Source organism: Plectrocnemia conspersa, unplaced genomic scaffold, assembly GCF_051122295.1.
Source record: "Plectrocnemia conspersa isolate PC_06_02 unplaced genomic scaffold, ASM5112229v1 ptg000001l, whole genome shotgun sequence".
NCBI lineage: Eukaryota > Metazoa > Arthropoda > Insecta > Trichoptera > Polycentropodidae > Plectrocnemia > Plectrocnemia conspersa.
The window spans coordinates 18,857,493-18,879,472 of NW_028277165.1; the positions used below are offsets into that span (position 1 = coordinate 18,857,493).

General features: G+C 32.1%; 2 protein-coding genes across 2 annotated transcripts; one reads left to right on the plus strand and one right to left on the minus strand.

Moving 5' to 3' along the window:
- The first annotated feature begins 250 nt into the window (after positions 1–250).
- LOC148239077 (uncharacterized) lies at positions 251–18,788 on the plus strand. Its single transcript, XM_088187719.1, has 10 exons — positions 251–439; positions 11,345–12,737; positions 14,807–15,758; positions 15,832–15,968; positions 16,039–16,680; positions 16,834–16,991; positions 17,451–17,737; positions 17,800–17,963; positions 18,033–18,111; positions 18,185–18,788. Exons 2-10 carry the CDS (start codon positions 11,355–11,357, stop codon positions 18,454–18,456), a joined length of 4,074 nt encoding a protein of 1,357 aa, XP_088043845.1. The 5' UTR covers positions 251–439; positions 11,345–11,354; the 3' UTR covers positions 18,457–18,788.
- Positions 18,789–19,345: 557 nt separating this feature from the next.
- Positions 19,346–21,212, minus strand: LOC148239078 (arginine-hydroxylase NDUFAF5, mitochondrial). Its single transcript, XM_088187730.1, has 7 exons — positions 20,827–21,212; positions 20,443–20,594; positions 20,266–20,373; positions 20,049–20,194; positions 19,805–19,988; positions 19,605–19,741; positions 19,346–19,533 (listed from the first exon to the last, which is right to left on the minus strand). Exons 1-7 carry the CDS (start codon positions 21,074–21,076, stop codon positions 19,467–19,469), a joined length of 1,044 nt encoding a protein of 347 aa, XP_088043856.1. The 5' UTR covers positions 21,077–21,212; the 3' UTR covers positions 19,346–19,466.
- Positions 21,213–21,980: the final 768 nt, after the last annotated feature.

The following is a 21,980-nucleotide window of genomic DNA, read 5'->3' on the forward strand; positions in this document are numbered from 1 at the left end:
GTTGTATTTCTACAATATTACAACTTTTATAAACTTGACCATCGCCCAGTAGTAATTCTCTCTTAAAACGATCATGGAAGTAAATATTTAATAAAAGGTATTTCAACACTAATACTATGATAAAGTGAACCTTCACTCTTGAAGTTGGGGTGGTTTTCCCATAGTCGAAATTACCATGACGACGCGCATCATGAGTGTGCACGGCCTCCCGGGGTAGGATATAAACGCGGGGCAGTGTGCTCTTCGGTTCAATCGCCACTCAGCGTCGGCGAGCGGCGGACGAAACGATACGCGAAACGCGAACTTAGCCACGATAGACATATACAATACAAGTGGTGTATACCAGTAGTGCACTAGTGTTATAAACAAGTGGTGAACTTAACGTATCGAAGCGGAGATAAGGAGATTGTGAATATTTTTACGTGTTGAGCATCGAAAAGTGAGTGAACTTTCAGTCATAATTTTTCTATGATACCCTCCTGAAAAAAATATATTTTAATATCTATGTTGAATTATAAGTGAATTAAATTAGTGATAAAACATCGATATTTCGTAATATATATGTTTATTATAGACATGTATTTTTTCGATTTTTTTATTTTGATCTAAAGGCATGATTTTGCTTTGATAAAATATTTACTGTGATATTTTTTTAATTGATTTTAAAACATAGTACATATTAAATTGAATTAAAGCTACGAAATAATTACATTAAAAATCTGTGGTATAAAACAGTGATTTCTTATCAAAATTTTTATTTGCATATTCTATACTTTTTTGTTTAAGCCACATACATATACTATATTAGAGTCAATTTAATAATTTATTAAAGCTACATAGAGTTTTTTTTAAAATAAGATTACATTTACATCTATAGATGAGATTAATTTATCATATAAAATATGTTGTAGATATTTTTAGAATTACATTAATTTTATTTTTGCTTGTCGATTATGTTATCGAATATTTCACATTAATCGTCATAAATGAAAATGTATAATAAAAACTAAAAACATCAACACCTCATTTTGATAAAATAAAATTAGTGTTTAAAAATGTCAAGAATAAATTTATCGTTCAACCATAAATGTTATCCAAAATAAAATCTACCAAAAAACAAAGCTAATGACTAAATAAATCATCCAAAATATATCTATAAAGCGAAAACCTGTTGTAAGTTTTTTTATATTAAACTTAGTGATTTCGTATTCTTACAATTTTGTTTATTTATTAATGATATTTTTTAATATAATTTGTAACTATTGTGCAAAATTAGCATCTTTTACAGTATTTTTTGTTTCAAATATTGCAGAATCTATGGATTTTTAATCTATATTTTGTCTATCAATAAAATTACAAAATTTATCATTCAACTAAAATACAAACTAAATATATATTTATGAAGCAAAAACATGTTTTAAGATTTTTTTACATTGAACTTATAATTTGTAACAATTGTGCAAATTTAGCCTATTTTAAATATTTTTAAACATTACAGAATTTATGGATTATTAATCTATATTTTGTGTATCAATAAAATCTTGCTTGAAAAATTATTATTTTTAATCTTTAGTTGGAAATCTTAGGAGGCTAATAAAAAAACAATACACATATTTTAAAAAATCTCTTCCTTTTAAAATAATGATCATTTACTATTGATTTTTTGTGTGAATTTGTAAATATATTTAGTGATATATATTTATTAAAAAAAAACATTCTGATTTACTTTATGTGTTTTAAATAACTGCAATCAAATATCAAGAATTCCTTCATATTAAACATAAATAATGTTCTAGTAAACTAAGTAATTAATACTACGCTTTTTAAATTCATGAGAATAAAATTATAATTCATGATAACAATAATATTATTTAAAATAAATTTATTCTATTATTAACTGTAACGTTTTAATATATTAGGTATATATTTTAATATTTTTTTATCAAAAATATAATATACTTAAAATACGTTTTTTTTATGGTATTAAATACGAACGGATGTATTACTTAATATGTTTTATAATACAAACGCCTCCTAAGATAAATTCTTTCCGCTATTCTCCTCCACTAATATATTAAAATTCGACGATGAGTAAATCGAAGGCAAAAAACCGCGCGCACACACATACGAAAAAATTCTCAATTTAGAAGCGGATCTGTACGATTTTAATCCCATGTTGTATAATGTGCAACGGTTCTCATAAAAAGTATTTTTTGGATCGCATCGGTCCGGTCTCGGCACTTCTTTGTCGTCATTCTAAAATCAGGTTTTTCCGGTATCGCGGATTTAGCGAAAGAGTGTTTGCTAATTTTTCGGATATGGTCTTCTTCTTGGTCTTCATTTCTATTCTGATTTTTAACCTCTCTCTCACTAGTGTTAGTATCGCGTTACACAATACTAGGTACATAGCATTTAGTACAATTTGACAGCAATTTCCAAGCGTATCATTTATTTGTGAACAAACATTTTTTTGGTGAATGGTGATAATGACAAAATATTCGCACAAAATACTGTTTACTTTAATATTTATAAAATTTTATTGTGTCGGGTCAAGCAAATGTTTTATTAAATCTTCGAGCAAAGTATGCTAATAAAGTTTTCGCTTTTTAGGTTTTTCTGTTGCAATCGAATGTTTTTTTTTTGCATTTGACAAATCTCTCGATAAACTTTCTCCGCGCATTTTTTTATTATGATATAATGTATTTTAATCCTGCCTTTTGACCCATACGGTTGACGACAGCTACTCACTTAATTTTTATAAAAAAATATTTGACTCACTATTTTGCATTTCTATAAATACAAATTTGTATTCGATTGACATTTTCTCACTTGTAACAGTTTACTTCTTAACTTTGCAGGACAGCATTTTTGTTATTTTCTGCTCCACAAATCACATTCTTTACATCATACAATGTTGATTTAGTATTTATGGTTATTATATTTTCACATAAATACCATAAATAGTTTGTAAAGCCTGACACAAACTTATCCTAATTATTATTATTTAACATAAATAAAATTTTCTTGGTGTCATCATCGTCCCCAAAATTTTTCAGATTTGAATCATATAATATATAGAAAACTTTTAATCTGTACTATAATATAGATAGTGAAATTAATAGTACTTACAGTTCACTATTTGGCTTTATTTTTTCCCTATTTTATGTAATTTTCCTATATTTTCATTTTAATCAATAAACAGGATACTCTTAATATTTAATAGGATCTTAAGCACATGTTTCATAATCAGTATCATTGACTGCCAGATCTAATTGAAAAATATCTTACAGTCATCTGTAAAATCACATAACCAAGTTTAACCTTCTCGTATCTATTTTATCACTGTATATATTTTTATTGCAAAAAGAACATTCAACATGAACGACTGGCATATTTTCCTTGATGATTTAATGCTTTATAATAAACATAATTTATGAAACTCAATTAGGCATTGACGTGTTTACTTGCTAGTTATTATTTATTGATTAAACTATTTTCTTTGACCCAATTCCGCGAACTTAACACACCCTTTTCTTAGATTTGGAACTATCGCTTTAGAAGTTTTTTTGTGCTTTTAAAACTAAATATCAATGTTTTTTGCATAAATTGGCACAAATAAGCATTTTGTTTTATGATTTTTTATTTTTCGAGAAATGAGCATTATTATTTACACTTCTCTCGAATATATTTAAGTTACAGTATATTATTGATAAACAGAGAATTGGATCATTTTTGAAGAGGAATGCTGATTTCTATCAATCTACTTCGATTTACGAAGGAATTTTAGGCTCCCATATCGTATCGTAGACAAAATTTGCAATAGCAACTGTTGCTACTTTACATTTTTCATATTTTGAACAAGATAAAGATTAAAAAAACAGAGTTACGCCAAAAAAATTTTATGGCGTAACTCTGTAGATAACCCCCAAACACTTTTTCAATCTGTTCATTTCAATATTGTCTGATTGTTCATTTATGTATTTTTTAAATTACCAGAGCTAAGTTGAGAAAATCATAAAACATTTTTTTGCCATTCGAAAACTTTTGACTTATGAAAAAGCATGCATATTTTGATCATCTGGCACGGACCCGTTCTTTTTCATGCAGCGGTTGTAAAAAAAATTAAAATATTTGTTAAAATTTATTTTTTAACAAAAAATGGCTGTATGAAAATTCTTGAGAAACCAGTAAATTTTTATTGATATGAGAATGTTCGATTTGGCATTTTTCTCCAGAAAAAGTAGCAATATATTATTTTACAGAAGACAATTATTTATATATTTTATGTATAGATTGTCATTTAGTTTAAAGAAATTTAGTTTCAAAGTTTTATTTATAAACATTATTCATACATATAATTAGACATTCTGTTTTTATAATACAACTTTTATATAAATTAATTGTAGATGCATTTGCCTCTAATTATCTCTTTAATTTGAAAGCTCTTACTTCGCTGTCTTGATTTATAGCCATTTCAATGATATCTGTGGACTCAGTAACAGGAAATTACATGTTCTTAATTTAAACAAATTTGTACTTATAAGAATGTGTTTTACACCTGCTGAATTATTTAAAATATATATGTAGTGCTTGATTGCCGAATCTAGATACTTGAAATGCACGTGTTGATAGAGCTTTAGCAATTATACTAATTAGCTAGGTATTCGTTTTCACGATAAACCTCCACATTTTACTGCCATGTGTAGTAACAATAATTGGCCAGATATAAAAATTTCGATTTCATCACTCACGCACACATACATTCGTCTCATCTTTCGAGATCGAAAGGCCAAGTTCATTTGTCGCCCGTGCAATTGCGAGATGTCAAACGTCTTCTTACAAGAAAGTCAACCGCACGAAAATGTCTCTGGCGCCATAGCCCCAACTACCATGACCCCGATTTATTAGATTCTTTTTGTTTGATCGGGCCCGGTGACAATATCATCGGTGATTGCGACATCGGCTTCTTCATGTCTTTTTTTCTCAAAAAATGCTAATAAAAATTATTATACGTGACAAAAGTAAACCTGTCTTTAATTAGTCACGGTAACGCGCCGATGGACAACCCGCTTTGATGTTTCATCGCCTATTGCAAATATTCTGTGTGGTTTTTTTATTGCCTCGTGTGTACTGAGTGCGTTCCGAAAAATATTGCATAAAAAGTCAAGATTATTTTGTTTATAAATACAGTAATATACTCTTAATGCTAAAAATAAAGTAACGAGTTCACCCTATGTATTTTTTTTTTTGACGATTGTCACTTTTACATAAAATAAATACATAAGCGATTAGCAACACTGATATGCGTATCATAGCAGAAGTTTTAATGCAAATGTTCTACTTACAATGTGTGTTTAAAATAGACATAGTATCAATTCTAAATACCAACAAGTTCGAGGTGCACTCAGTGATCCGTTTCATCTGTGTGAAGAAACTGTTTTAAACTAAGCTAACTTATATATTGAATTTAAATTAAGAAGAAGTAACGAGTAGCGCATTTGTTATCACTGATAACTTATTAAAAAAATAAGTAAATATTAGCTTTAATAGGCTTTTAGCAATTGATAAATTGTATGAATACTGGAAACGAAAAAAAGAACAACCGCGAGATTTCTACGACTATGAAATAAATTAAGTTATATTAATAATATAAATAAATGCACATATTCTAAAATATCCCTAGTTTATAAATTCGGTTAAATTTGTACATAATTATATAATGGAGAAATATTTTATAATTTTTTTTATAAATATGGAATTTAATTCGACTGAAAAATATGAATCGAAACACATGTATTATAAGTGTAACGAGGATCATATTTTGTCTTGGCTTCATGTTGGCACATTTTTCTTAATATTCCTTATTAATATTTTTAGTGATAGAATCAGTAGTAAAATAATTGAGATCTTCTAAAACTTTTACCTATTTTCAGTTTAAAAATATAAATAATTAAAGACGAGGTTCAGATTCAACGATAAATTGTAAACATTAATATATTATTTACAAAGCCACAGTATCACTTGGTAGCAAAAATATTTATTTTGCTTAATTCGCTATTTTCTAAGGGTAGTTTGTAAATATTTTATCGTTCTATATATTTCCCTTTTGCTATATATAGCATTTATTTTTCTTTATTGATTTTTAACAAGTATACTGAATACATTAAATTATATATTCTAAATACATATAAGCTTCTCAAAAATATTGTTGTATAAAAAAACAAAATTGATTATCACGCGTTATGATAATAATGTTTTATCTTATAAAACTATATATACAGATAAATAAAAAGCTTAAAAACATTATTTAAATATGAATTGTTTAGCTTACTATTTGCTGTTCATAACATGTTTTCACTTATTAATCGAGATATAAGAATTTTAAGATACAAATATTCTACAGTGTGACAAAAACAATGTGTTGTGATTTTTTATCATTATCAAAACACTCAATCTTGTGCGAATAAAGAAAACATCCAATAAATCACAATTTCGCAATGACTTTTTCGCCGATAGCGTCAATAGTAAAAACGAATTTCCCAATAGCAGTGCAATTTCCGCAAAAAGTATACGTTTTGTCTCAATTCGTGTGCGTTTAATTTATAGTTTCAACACGCTCCAAGCTCATGTGTGTAGTTTGAATATTGCTCGTCCTTGGCTGAAGTATCTTACAATATTTGGCATCGTAAGATCATGAAACGAATTATTGACGGCTATGCGCAGTTTTGCATAGTGACCTCATCGTCTGTTTACTTTCGACGTGTGATGATTTTTTTTCTTATATCCTCGAATAGGACACGTTGAGAAACAGGATGTTTTCGGATAGCGCTAATCAAACTTATTGATCGCTGAAGAATTAATTTATTTTCCAGACTAACAATTTATGTACGCAAATTATGATTTATGGATTGTTTTGAATAGGTGTTGGTGGATCCTTGTCTTTATGGCGAATTAGTTTTAGAATCTCGTAAATTATGTGACAATTTACATAAAATAACATTAATTTAATTATCATATTTTTATTGCAAAAATCGTGAGCTTTTTGCGTTAATTCCTAATAAATTATAAATGTGTGAAATTGTGTTTATTGTTAATTTAATAATATGTACGTTGACTCTTAAACTAATTAACTAAACAATAAATTAAAAATTTAATAATATTCATTTTTCTCAATATTATCTTTTTATTCCAATTTATTAATTAATACATATGTTTAAATGCTTGTAAAAAATAAAAGTAAGAGCTTAGCTAATCAATCGTACTATTATCACATACTACTTTCGTATGTAAAATATGACTTACTTGTCTTACATACATATATAAAACTTATGTAAGTAACGTATAACTATATGTTTTTTTTAAAGAAAATGTACAATGGATATGACTTTAAAATACTATTTTTATAGATGCTCATTTTTTATAACTTAATGATAATAAAAACATACTTGTTCTATATTATTTTTAGTAATCCAATCATTAGATTCAAACGCTGGTGCATGCGGCAAACCTTTTCTCTCAATTCTGATATGTACCATTGCATAACTCGCCGAAATCGAGACCTTCTAACCTCCTATAGATTAAATCTCCATGCCTTATACTTACGTCACACATGTGCGAGCATTTGCTAGTTTAAATTAAAACTACCGATTGACCGTTATCAGTGAACCACAATAAGCCTCTCGTCAGACTTTCACTCGATCCTTTTGTCTCTCTGCACAATTATAACCAGCGCTTTTAGCACGCTTTGCATCACACCTTGGTTAGAATCTTCAATTATCGTGTCACCTGGGGTGGGTCTCGCCTACAACATATGCTCGTTTTTCCGCATTGCTGACGCGTGTCGAAATCCAGTTACGTAAAAATTGAATCTTCTTCTATTAATTCATATAAATATAATTTATCGGCTCCGTAGAGCAACGGTCACGGGGACCGTTTCGCAAGTTTGGGCCCGCGGCTAATCTATAAGCTCGGTTTCCGCAAGCCGTAAACGAATATTATGATAAATTGTTCTTTAATTTCATATTACAAAAATACACATGTTTGATTAAACATTATCGCTTTCACGTGACGAAACTATGGAAAAACAAGTGTACGAAACGTGTATCAATTTAGTTCTATTGATTTTAATTATAATTTATTAACCACGTTTAATCTTCTAAGAAAAATAATGCAATCAATAAATTTAGTGGTGTTCATAGTAAGCTTTCAACAATAATTTTTTATTTTGCTGCGAGCTTATTCAAAAGCACAAAAAAATATGGAATCCTGAAACGTTTTTGGGAATAGTATGGCACATCTCACCTCAATACATAGCAACTAATAAAATAATCTAAGTATATGTTACATAAATGGCATAAGCATAGTTTCAATGTATTAAAATATTTGCTTATTGAACTGTATTTTAATAATTTATAACAAAAAAATGATATGTATTTATCTTTACTACACATTTTTTAGATTTTAACTAAATTATTTTATATGTCTTCTATTGTATTTATTTTCATTTCTTAAATTTAATAAACTAAATTTCATTAGAAATGCTACAGATATTTTTATCATAAATTTATATATTTTCGGTAAAATAGAAATAATTATAAATAAATTCACGTATCGCCTAATTAATCAAAAATTCTTTTAATATAATAAAAAAAATCGAAATTACTAATTTAAAAATATAATATTTGTAAAAAAATAAAAATACTTGTTCAAAAACAAAGAAAGCCGCATAAAATATTAATGTTGTATTTTCAATATATGTAATGATCTTTAAATATTATATTTATTTATATTTATAGTTTACAATGATTTTTAACAACCTTAATTTATTATCAATAGTATGTAGAAAGTAATGAAACAAATATAATTTTCTTTAAAAAGGCATATGTGAACTATGACAATCTTCGCTACTATGATTATTTAGCTCATTCTGGAGTACCACAGGGATCCAATCTGGGACCTCTTTTATTTTTGCTCTTTGTTAACGACATATATGTGACAATTAATAACTCGAAATATGTATTATATCATTCAACAATCGACTACCTTACTCGTTGTCACATGTAATAGATATCTTTGCTCGGCAGAATTATCTTACATGTATTTGGATGAAGGTCTTGGGAGTGACGTGCGAGCAGGGATTTAAGATGCACATCGCCAAAGTTGCGATAAGGCGTCGAAATGTGAAGCGAATGCTCGGTGTCACTTCAATTTTTTATTACCGATTTACTTTAGATCGTAGCGTCCTCAAATAATCCAGCATTTAAGAAAAGTATTCACTGTTATTGGAGAGAATTCAATGAAAATTTCTGAGATTCCATTACAATAGGGAGTACGGCTCATAGTGCCTCTTGGCTGTGAGCATTGGGGTGCAATTCATTGGATTCTTAGTGTAGCGTCTACTCAATGAAGTACTTTTTAAAGTTGGTAAAGGGCGGTCAATACTTGGTGACTTTCGGCTGCTAAATTTAGAGTGCCCTAGCGAGTCGTGATCGCGTTCCTTATTCTTGCTCGTCGCGGCTAGGACGTCAACGCTTGAGAACGCTCCTCTCGCACGAGCCATTCAGCTTCGCATGGATGTTTTCAAGAAGCTGAAAAAAATATGCGGGATGGTGCTCATCTATTATATGTGAACACCATAACTGTTTTCTTAAATGTTTAATAATTATATTTACTATTCTAAAATAATATTTTATAATTTTAAAATAAATTTTAATGTTTAAAATATAACACAATTATTCAGTATTTCCTTATTATACTTATATATGAATTTTATTAAACAAAAATATTATGTATTTATAAATTTATTTTATTGTTGTACTTCTACATTAATAAAAACAAGTATTTTCCTTATCTCTTTCTGACTGATTTAATAATGATTAATATATGTAAAATAATCATTAATATTTCAATAAAAAATGTCGAAATTCTATAAAAACTCTTTCTCAAAAATATGATATTATTGATATTTAATTATTTAATTCTTGAGAATCGATAATCTATTTTATTTTAATATATTCATCGATAGATAAATATAAGCAATATGGAACATAAATTAAATAATGTTAAATCCGACAATTAATCAAAAGATTGAGATAAGATTTTTTTATCTCAAAAATGCCGATCGCCAATAAGTTGAATTTCTTGCATTTAACACCTTCTGAATTTAAGTGGCCGGCCTTAACCTTATAATATAATATTAAAGCAAATAGCCTTTGCTCTTTTTCATTCTCCATCGCGAAGTTCATTCTTAAGATATTTTTCAATCAAAATATTTATTTAAACGTGATTTATTAATAAAAATAAATATAATAAAATTAATTGCAATCAGAAGTTTAATTATTTCATATAAACCTTATATTATTTTATGATTTTTCTAAAATTAAATTTGATTCGATCATAAAATTCATATCACACTATATAATTATCTAAAAATTCGTTTATTAATCGTTAAACGGATTTAACTCTTATGTCATCGTCGAACGTTTTTTTTTCAATGTCATTCTTTACCAGTTTTTTAACATTATTTTACAATGAAAAATCCATTTATTGGCTAATAGAAGATCGAACGATGCATCTATGAAAATGGCATGTCTAAAAATATAAAATTGTTATACTACACATATCCGTGAACATTTCGATTGTATGGGACATCCGTTTTGATACGACGACACCGCGAGAATTCAAGGTGTGTGGTCATTAATTTTCCCGATTAAGCAATGTTCCACGATCTAATATATAATATTAGTATAGGCGCCATACCGTTAAATCAAATTACAAATAAAAAATGTGTTTTATTATGTTTATACTGTTTACGATATGTTGTTTTTGTAAGAGAAAGAGAATATAAAAACTAAGCTCCCAGCTATCGATTATTGCCAGTGGCGAAGATGGTCACAATAGACAGGTCTCGATGGGGTTATGCAACCTTATTTCGCAAATAAATTCATCTCGCAAACCTTTCGCAACCTCCAAATTAATACGGAAACCATTTACTACTGGTCACCGTATCGTAACACTGTAAAAATGCCAATGCTTCTTCTTTCGACTTCTTAATTATTATTCACAGGCGCTCGCTCAGCTTATCGATTAAGATGTCTAATAAAATTGTTAGTTTTTTATTATTTATTTAATAAGAAATAGAACGCCTTTAAAGAGTCTACTTCAATGCGCATAACTTTCGCAATCACTTCCATCTTAATGTATTACATATATATGTGGTGATGTATTAAAGAAAACATTTTTCTACAAAGAGATTCTATTTCTGTATTTTTCTATAACATGCGCACTTTTTATGTTTAATCATAGTGAAATATATTTTTATTAATATATGTTACTTTTATTCCAGAAACCTCAAGATGTTACGCGGAAGGGCGGCATTGCTGCTCTTTCTCGTCTGTTCGACGAAGCTCGCCTCATCATCAGACCCTCATGGATTCCAGCACTCAGCGTCATTCGGATCGAATTTCGCAAGCAGATCTCTATCCAACGGCCAAGCTCCAGTAGTTCAAAGCAAGACCACGTACAATGGTTGTTCGTCTAGTACCGGCTGCGGGGGCGTCACGCTAGAAAACGGCCAAGTGACCCACGAGTATGGAAATCCAGCAGCCATTGGAATTTCCGGACCCTCTGCAGCAGGTTTGGATCCGGCCCAGCTCCACACAAAGTTCACTCAGCAAGCGTCTGACATAAATTCTGCTTTCTCCGCCAATCTCCCCACGGACGGACCCTTCTGGTGGGCCGCACCCAACTCGCCCTTCAAAAATGCTAACGAAGCCTACATGAAATGGATCAAGGATGGATTCAGCGGAATCCAACTACCCAACGCGTGCGCCGTCTGTGCCCTCAGCAATGCTAATAAAGTTAACGCAGAAGGAGGCTTATCCAGCAACAGTATCGATAACATGATTCAGCGAAATCCTTTCTTGAACGGCCAGTTTTCATCTAGCCTCTCAGGTGGATCGACAGGATCTAATGGATTCACAAGCACTGGCTCTAAAGACGTAGACATATCGCGAAATCCGTTCCTTAACGGAGAAATTCAACTACCCTCTTTCCCTACGCATACTACTGGAGGTTTCCAACAAACTGGTGGCTCATCCAGTGGATTCCAACACAGTAGCGGTTCATCTGGTGGTTTCCAACATAGTAGCGGTTCAAACATAAACTTAGCTAATAATCCTTTCTTGAACGGTGCCATATCTGGAACTGGATGCGGATCAAATGGATGCGGGCAATCAACTAAGCCTACACAGATCAATTTAGCTAACAATCCCTTCTTGAACGGTGCCGTAACTGGATCTGGATGCAGTGGATTGAGCGGTGGATGCGGAGCTACACAAACAACCGGAACTGATATTAATATAGCCAGCAATCCCTTCCTGAGCGGTGCTGTTACCGGATCTGGATGCAGCGGTGGTGCTTCTGGATCATGCAACACTCAAGGACAAACGCAGTTTGTCCAGCAAACTAGTTGCACTGGACCCTTCTGCGGACAACAACAAGAGCAAGTCTTCCCAACTCAATCCATACCGAATAAACCTACAACGACACACAACGTAAATTTGCCACATCCACCTGGAGGAACGACAGGAGGATTCCGCGGTGAATCGGGCAACACTGAGGGAGTATTGAGCGTCACCTGCAGCGGACAGGGATACATCTGCATTAAGAAATACCTTTGCATCAACGGCTACGTCAACGAGAACGGCGAAGGCATACTACAATCCAGATTTGTATCGGTGAGTTACGAGATTATCACAAAAATAAATATATTCCGTGGTCGTCTAGGAATTTCCCTGCCCACGCAAACACCTTTGTCTCCGAGGAATTCGATGATGGTTGACAATTCCGCATTTGCCCAAAACTGTTGACAATGACATCATGCTAATTCCATCGTCGGCGATCATTAAAAATAAGAATGCTATTGCATAATTTTAGCGCGTTTATCTCCTTTAAAATAATGGTTCTTCAGTAGCCAGAGACAAAGGTCATCTCCTTGTAGCGATCTCTAAAATAAGCAATGGTTCCCTTTAAACAAATTAGTGTGTTAGCCTTCGCTCTTCAGCTCTCAATTATTGTCACCTTCGTTATTAATTTTATTTTGCCGTAACACTTTTCAATAGTGTTGCATCATATATCTACATATATGTATATATTATACATATGTACGTCTATAAGTTTACTCTCTGTACAATATATTCTCTTCCACTGATATAAATATGTATATATTAGTATGTTCCAAATTTGCTCGAATATACTCTGAGACCATAAAGAAAATCTAGCCACCCTTCTCCCCTATCGTACGTATTTTTTAATTTTGCTATTCAATAATATTATATTTGTGTCAAGAAAATTATTGTACATGTTCTAATCAAAATAATATTTAATAATAATATAATAACCAGCTCTTCTCAAAATTCAACACAAATCACTCAGCCTGTCTTTTATTACTTAATAAAATTAAAAGCCCATTTAATGATTGTTTACGATCGTTGCTAAGGAGCTGAAGATAAAGGGTTTTCTAACCACTCCAAAGCCTAATCTCAAATCGTTCGTTCAGTCTGAGAATTTTTATATCACACAATATATTTTAACGATTGCGTCGACCGAACGAGTAGCATTCCACTCGCCGCGAAATAAAACGACTTTCCTAATGGACGACCTCTGACACGAGTTTAAGATTCATCAATCATAACGTAATTTATTTATTATTATCGAACTCTAACGTTTCCTCTTGTTTATTGAGAGTTGGTGTAAATATTTACGCACACGTAACGTGACTAACACATGTTGTTGTATTTTTGAAGTCGATGGAAACTTTTTGTATCGCTATAACACTGATAGGTTAGTATTGAATTTCTTATCGATTTTCATGAACGCGTCTCGCTCGCCTTGAGTACGATATTATATAAACAAGGTTTTCATCGAAGCTTGGAGATCAGCACAAACATTTAGCACGAATATTAATCATACCGGCTAAGATAAAAAATAATCAAATTGCTTAATAAATTTGGGATTATTTAAATTTGATCGGATTTAGATAGATAATAATTTTAGGACGACAACGCTGGTTTATCTCAATAAAGTAATGTTGTTTGTTATGTAAGTTGTTCATTATTCAGATACTTCTCGTTCGACTGGCAACGCCACTTTTTAGCTTGAATTATCCCTCTCGACGGAAAATTTGATCTTAATGGCCAAAGGTCATGCAATGCTCGTAGTTCACGACTCGCTTAACTATATCAGCAACTGAAGATATTATAATGTAACTATATCATCGTTTACCCGTTCGGCAGTATCCAATTATAAGATATTTATGATACATTTTAGATTACCCTTTTACAAGTAAAAGGACGTCTATGACGTCATCGAGTATAAAATAATACATCCAACTTTTAGAATAATAGGGTGATCCAATTCGAGTTTCCTATGTTGGCAGCACTGTAAATCAGACAACTGGCAATAATCACGCGTGTTCAAAGTGTCAAATGTTAGTTTACAACAACACATTTACGAAATGGATCGCTTAACCACCGCTTAATGCGATAAAATTGTTAAATTGTTCTATAGAAATAATAATTCAAATATTAATTAATAATCCAAAGATATCTTTCAATTTGTGTTTTTTTTTTAAAAATGTTTGGAAAAGGACGTTGGATCACCTTTATATAAGCCGATGATAGATTACCTGACTATATATATATAAATTATTTTTCTAAATATAATATAACGTGTACATAGTTTAAGAAATCTATTTTATTTTACGCATATATATATATATAACCGCCTATGCCTTTTTTTATTCCAGGGAACTTCATGCAATGCAGCTACAGAAGTGTGCTGCAGGCTAAAGCCCAAGTCTGACAATCAAATCTCAGTTACTGGCAATTTAGTCGATTCCGCTACTCTTCAATCTTCGTTGTCTGCCAACGTTGTGCAAACGGCAGATAGCGCCTCCTCTGTCAACTTCATTCCGCCAGGCGTTCACTTCAGCCCTGGCATTCAATTCGTACCCAACACCAAAGATCAGCTCACCGTCGACTTCGACGAATCCCAATATGAACAAAACAACTTCGGACAAAGCACATACGACCAAACCCTCCTTGGTCAGGGCGGATTTAACCAAGTCGGATTTGGCCAAACCGGATTCGGTCAAGCGAACGCCGGGCAAGTCAACTCGGGCCAAACATCATTCACCACCAGACCCGGATCTCCTTCTGGCTTAAAACCGGGCATCCCATATTTGCCTCCAGTCGAGCAACCTAAACCAATCCCGACGATCAAAACTACCACATATCGACCACCTACCCAAAGAACGACTCCCTACGTTCCACCCACGCCTAAACCGACTCCTTATGTACCACCTTATCAACCACCAACGCCTAAGCCGACTCCATATGTACCACCTTATCAACCACCGACGCCAAAACCAACTCCATACGTACCACCTTATCAACCACCGACGCCAAAACCAACTCCATATGTACCACCTTATCAACCACCAACGCCTAAACCGACTCCATATCAACCACCTACGCCAAAACCAACTCCCTACGTACCACCCTATCAACGGCCGACTCCAAAACCGACAACATACCAACCCACGACAAGAACCACCACCACTCCAGCCCCGTACCTTCCACCTAAAGAAGACGAAAGGCCGCAATCGTCGATTGGAAGTCAACAGATCGTGCCTGGTCCTCGTCCCGATAGTGAAGGAAGCATTTTACTCGACAACACCAGATTGCCACCAGTGCAAAGTTTGTACCATACAATTCCTTAAAATATTTCAATGTATTTTTTATCATTAATATATTATAATTTATAATCTAGACATACAACTTATACCGACTGCTTGCGCCGCTGCTTTAAAATGCACACCAATCGAATTCTGTACAGCCGACGCTGTAATCTCAAACACTACTGTAATTCTAACGAAAGAACAGCAAGAATACAGAGTTCCAATGACAGTAAGCATCAACCATCAAATAAACATTGCGTTTAGTTAGCTTTGTATTACAATGATCAATCTTGTTATAGGATTGCAAAGATGCCACGACAGGCATAGTTGGCAAGTGTTGTCGCGACTCAACTTACACTGACCCGTGGCCCACTAATCAGCTCGGCCTCTGGGTGCCCGGTGCTTTCGGAGACACTGGAGAATACAGGGGTAACAACAACAAGGGTAACAACAACAAACCAGCCCAAAGACCGATCATCAGCGGCGGAGGAATCAATCTCGGGGCAGTGAGGCCCGAAGGATCAGTTAACACTCCGATATTCACGTCCAACCCCAACAAACCGGTCAACAACTTTAACGGATTCCAAAACACGAACAAACCCAACAACAACTTCAACGGATTCCAGAACACGAAGAACCCGGTCAAGAATCCAGTCAAGCAATCCAACAATTATTCCCCCAATCCTACAGTGTCAGCGCAAATAAGCAATAATCCATCGTATACGACCGGTCAACTCCAGTTATCCAACTTCCAAAACGGTAATACTGGGCTCACTGGAAACGGTCAACTCGCTGGAGGCTCTCAATTCGCCGGACAATCTCAGTTCGCCGGAAACTCTCAATTCGCAGGAAACTCTCAATTCGGAGGAAACTCTCAATTCACGGGTAACTCCGGATTCTCCACGATCTTTGGAGGCGCTGGAAGTTGCGGAATTAGAAGGGTGTGTATTTTTTAATACTTTAATACAGAGGCGTAGTGAGGCCATATTGACGCTTCGCCATTTTGGCGAAGTAAATACCCATGATATGTAGCACTACACCGCTGATTTTACATACTAACTTGACTGTGAATTAAATGTATGTTTAATTTATAGCCTGGAAGACCTGCTGGCAACAAGGAGAAGTTTGAAGCCGATTTTGGAGAAATCCCATGGCAGACGATGATTTTGTTACAAACTAACCGATCTTTGCTATGTGGAGGTGTTATCACCTCTCCAGATGTCGTTGTCACCAGTGCACACTGCGTTGATGGGTATGTTGAGCATTTTTTTAATATTTACACGAACTAAGAAACTTCTAGTATCAGTGAACATACTGGTAAATAAATTAAAATGTAGTACAATTCGAATATAGTGTCAAATTAGGCTCACCAACAGCACGTTGAACAACATTATATTCGACCCAAGCTATCAAGCCTCTACAAGTAAGGCGACCAATTGAAAAGTTTTTGAAAAATATCCTTAACTGGACATCTACATTTTCATAAGTAAATTGCTTATGTATAAAATTCCAATAATCTATATTACCACTGCTTGTTATCTCATGCATATGCATATTTTAATATCAAACAAAAACATGTCTTAAATTACGATTTATATAAAAAATATATGTTATTGAATTTCAAGATTTTAAATTAAATTTAATGTATTGACGTCATAGAGCTTTAAAAGAAACTAAAAACGAATCGATACTAAATATATAAAATTTACAGATTCAACGCCAGGGACATCCTCATCAAAGGCGGAGAATATAAATTGGGTGTCGACGATGAGCCAAAAACGTTCCAGATCGTTCAAGTATCGAAGATAATCAATCATCCTGCATACCAACCAGGAAACTTGCAATATGACATTGCCGTGTTGCTATTAGCTGAAAAGCTTAACTTCGCCGAACACATTGCTCCAATTTGCCTCCCACAGAACGGACAGAGTGATCAGAGACTATACAATGGACAGACTCAATGCATTGTTACTGGATGGGGAAAACAAGTCCTTCAAGGTAAAAAATATATTTTTTATAAAATCATAAAGAATTTGCTTTAATATAATATTCTATTGCAGTTCACATCCCGAATAGTATCATGCATACCATGGACATGTCACTCATACCACCGACACAATGCCAAGCTCAAATATCACAGAACTATCCACATTTATTAGAACAATACAATTCTAACACGTGTGTTTGTGGACAACCCAGCAACGTTAGAGCTAATGTTTGCAAGGTAAATTATATAACAAATAAATTATATCCAATCGTATAATGCAATTTAATAAATTATTGCTATTTATAGGTTGATATTGGAAGCGCTTTAGCTTGCACAAACGGCGATGGAGTATATTACATGGAAGGTGTATATTCATGGGATTCAGGTATGATTATTTTAAAAATAATATAATAAATCTCTTTTAATTCATTATTAATTCATTATTTTTTTAAATTTAGGATGCACGTCGCAGAATCAAATCGCTTCATTCTTCAAGTTCGATATGGCGTGGTATGAAACCACAATGGAGTCTATCACCAGTCAAAGTCAAATACACGAGACGTATCAAAGTCAGCAGTTGGCGCCTCAAGCTCAAGCTCAAGTTCAAGTTCAAGCTCAAGCTTCCAACAATAAGAGTTACGCCGTTTCAGGACATCAGGCATTCCAGAAAGCCACAGGTCACGTCCACACAGGCCCCCAGTGTCACTGTCTTGAAAACGGAAAGAAATGAAGTGCAAAATACGATGAAAGACATTTACGAACGTTTTTTCGTTAAACTAAAATAATGACACTATAATAATGTAAATATGTTTTCTTTTTATATTAATATCAATCGAACAGAGGTCCATTAAACAGACCAAATTATAGTATGACTCTCTAAAGATATTACGCATTTATTTATTTATTTATTATTCGAGTAATAAAAATCTGTGTGAACTAAAATAGATTTATGAAAGCTATTATCAGTTAAACGTTTAAAGTATTCGGTGTCATATTATTTTAGCAGAAATACGAACGTCAACATGTTGTATAAACATTATTAACAATTACTCATACCAAAAATTTTATCTTTGAAAGAAATTGTGCTTAACGCACAGTATCATTTTATATTTTATTATATATTATTTTTTTATAAATATATATGCGAATATATATATAAATTCTATTTATATCCAGTAAATAGATCTATACTACAATTCTCTTTAAAAATATGTAAAGATTAAATCATTTATTACTTGCGTTACTCCTCACGAGCAAAAATGTTTTTATATAAATTATAAGATTATGTTGAAAATCTGCTCCGATACATGTATTATATAATTTTATTACATATTTAGAGTTTAAGGTTTAAAAGTAAATTTAAGCAACATTCCACTATTAGATATTTTTATGAATCATTCCAATTGTGTATGAAATCAATTAAATTTATTTATTACGTTCACGTTTTCTTTACCTTAATTCTTAACATCAAACATTTTTTTAGATCGCAACACTGTAAAACAGCTATATGTGGAATATTTTTGTATTTTATATTAAAAGACACGAAATGTATGAGATATTGTAATTGTTTGTGTACTGCATGATTAAAATATTAATGAGACAAAATAAAAATGCTCATACTGTGATAAATTTTTAACGGCTCTTTTAATTAAAACAACTATTATAATCTAATATGTACAATAAATATTATTAAAAATAAACGTAACACTTCATAATTATTTCTACAACGATCGATGCAAATTACTTCTTTCGCTCGTCTTCGTCCGGTAATTGAATTTCTCCAGTTTTCACAGCCACTTCGTCTAATCTACGAATTATAAAAATATATGAATAAATCACATTAATAATAGAATATAAACATGAAATTTAAATACATACTTATGCAGATCTTTCAATGAAACATTTCCGCTGCCTCTTTTTAATGGCTTTGGTTGTGAAACATCTGGTTTCCATCCGAGTAAATATATTACTTGAAAGGTGGCTGGAATACTCTTTTCCTTAGTATTTTCATCCACCTAAATAATATTTTTTAATAATTCATTCCATATATATAAAACATATACTATAAAATAAATAACTTTTCCATATAAATCTTCATATATAGACGCAGCAGCAAACTGTGTGTCCCTTGTCAAATGCAATTGTCGACTAAATGCGCAATTACTTTCGCCCATTCCTTTCAAATCCAACATCAATTCAAACATACTAGGATATCCAACCACTAGTTCGTCCGTATCGATTGTTTGTAAAGTGAATCCTGATCTTGAATATACAGAGACATTCATTATCCATGAAATTAATCTAAATATAATTATGATTTACCTATTCAATAAGCCTCCTATATCTCTTATACGAGCAAATGGTGATATATGTGGTGCTATGCCACCTTTCCTTTCAAGATCGGCAAGCTGAAGCGAAGATCTTAATTCATATAAAGTATCTTCGCCAAACAATGTAGCCATAAATGCCTAAAATCATATAACAACCTAAATAATAAATAAAATGTATAATATTAAAAAATATGCATATAAAAAATTACGCCGTCGTTCTTTAAACTTGTTATTATCTTATCAAAACATCCAGGTAAATCGTTCACCCAATGCAAACACAGAGATGACATAATTAAATCTAAACTTTCCGGTTCAAACTGTAATATTAAAAGCATTAATCAAACTTTTATTTATAAAATTAATATTTAACAAAGCAAGATTGTTACGTCGATATTTTCTTCGTCCATTATTCGCTTAGTAACTTTTACTCCGGCAGGCACTTCCGCTTCATCTAAATGATGTTGATTGGTATCGCACAACATTAAATTTTCTACATTGTCTAAATCCAGATGTTTTGATACATGGCCTCTAAAGCAACCTAAATTATATATACATACATAGTATAATAACTATTTGTTATTTGAGACTCCAAGACAAGAACATGTTAACTAACATAAACGTAATTTCAGTCGCTTTTCAGTAATTTGTCAACAAAACTTATGCCAATGGATAGTATAACTCATTTTTAGACCAAAATGTGAGTTAAATCTAAAAACTTGTTTTTGCCTTGGGGTAATTTTACTGAAAACTCAATTTACAAATATGGATACCTATATCAGCAGCGTTTTTAAAGGTTCTTTTAATATCAAAGATCCTATCTGCCAGTCGCCATCCAATTTCTTCTCTGATATAATTACAAACATTAGGTTCAACAGCATCAGATGCACGGGCTCGTTGTTTTACTTTCGCGTTACGGTCGAAAATATTCATGGTAGGAACTTGCGGCATAGGAGACATGAGAGAAGGCATACTCGATATGCCGCGAGCGCAAATTTGCGCAAATCTCTTTGCGGTGGACATTTTCTTAGGTATAGGTTATGTTTACAAGTTTGACATTAGCGAATGACAATATTTATTCTTAAGTTTGGCCATAGTACAACAATTTTTAACGTAATATCAAATATATAATTAAATCAAATGTGTCCAACTTCAGTCCATTTGCTTAACCCAGATCTCTTTATCGTTAAAATAATTATTTATTTAAAATTAATGATTGTGTTGGTCTTTACACGTGCTCAATTCATTGAATTAATCAAAGTTTAAATCATTACTTATGTAATCTCATATCAATATTTTGTATATTCTTTGTTTTTCGTGGGACCATAGGGCAGCAAACGACAAAGTCCGCTGGGCGTATGAAAGTTAAAAAAAATCTAGTTAAACTTTTATTAACTATTTTTGTTGCTATTAATTTTTGGATTTTATGAAAGACTTAAGGGAAAATACTAAGAAGTTGTAAAAAAACAGCACGTAACGATAAATTTAAAATAAAAATTATTATGTTGAACTAACATTTAAAATATAATCGGAAATAAATATGTTTTAAATATTATTACAAATTTAATATAGATGATGACCATTATCATCATCGACCCTTGAAAAACAAAGACTGCATTGGGTATAAAGAGCCATAGTGTGTCGAAGATAATAGCTCATGGCTGAGTTAAATGGTGGCATTAGCTCGTGGAGCCCATGACACTGGTAAAAATCATACTTGGTTACAGGGTTGCCATTTTCTTACAAAAAATATAATTTTACCCAGCGCATGATTGCCAGACTTTTAACTATTACAGCGGAACGTAAAAAATGTTCATCAATATTTGTAATTATTTCTGCTAGCGCCAAATTAGATATTGCAGTTTTGTTGCGATCTTTTGAGTTTCCAACTTAATAGTATGTTTCTTATGACAGCATTGTCTAACAA

Excerpts from the sequence above, each read along its gene's own strand:
- LOC148239078 (XM_088187730.1), bottom strand. The coding sequence starts at position 21,076 with ATGTCCACCGCAAAGAGATTTGCGCAAATTTGCGCTCGCGGCATATCG. Across the intron at positions 20,195-20,265 it reads CAAGTTTAAAGAACGACGGC|GCATTTATGGCTACATTGTT; the intron begins GTAATTTTTTAT and ends ATATGATTTTAG. Across the intron at positions 19,742-19,804 it reads ATGAAGATTTATATGGAAAA|GTGGATGAAAATACTAAGGA; the intron begins GTTATTTATTTT and ends AATATTATTTAG.
- LOC148239077 (XM_088187719.1), top strand. The coding sequence starts at position 11,355 with ATGTTACGCGGAAGGGCGGCATTGCTGCTCTTTCTCGTCTGTTCGACG. Across the intron at positions 16,681-16,833 it reads GAAGTTGCGGAATTAGAAGG|CCTGGAAGACCTGCTGGCAA; the intron begins GTGTGTATTTTT and ends TTTAATTTATAG. Across the intron at positions 17,738-17,799 it reads GGGAAAACAAGTCCTTCAAG|TTCACATCCCGAATAGTATC; the intron begins GTAAAAAATATA and ends ATTCTATTGCAG.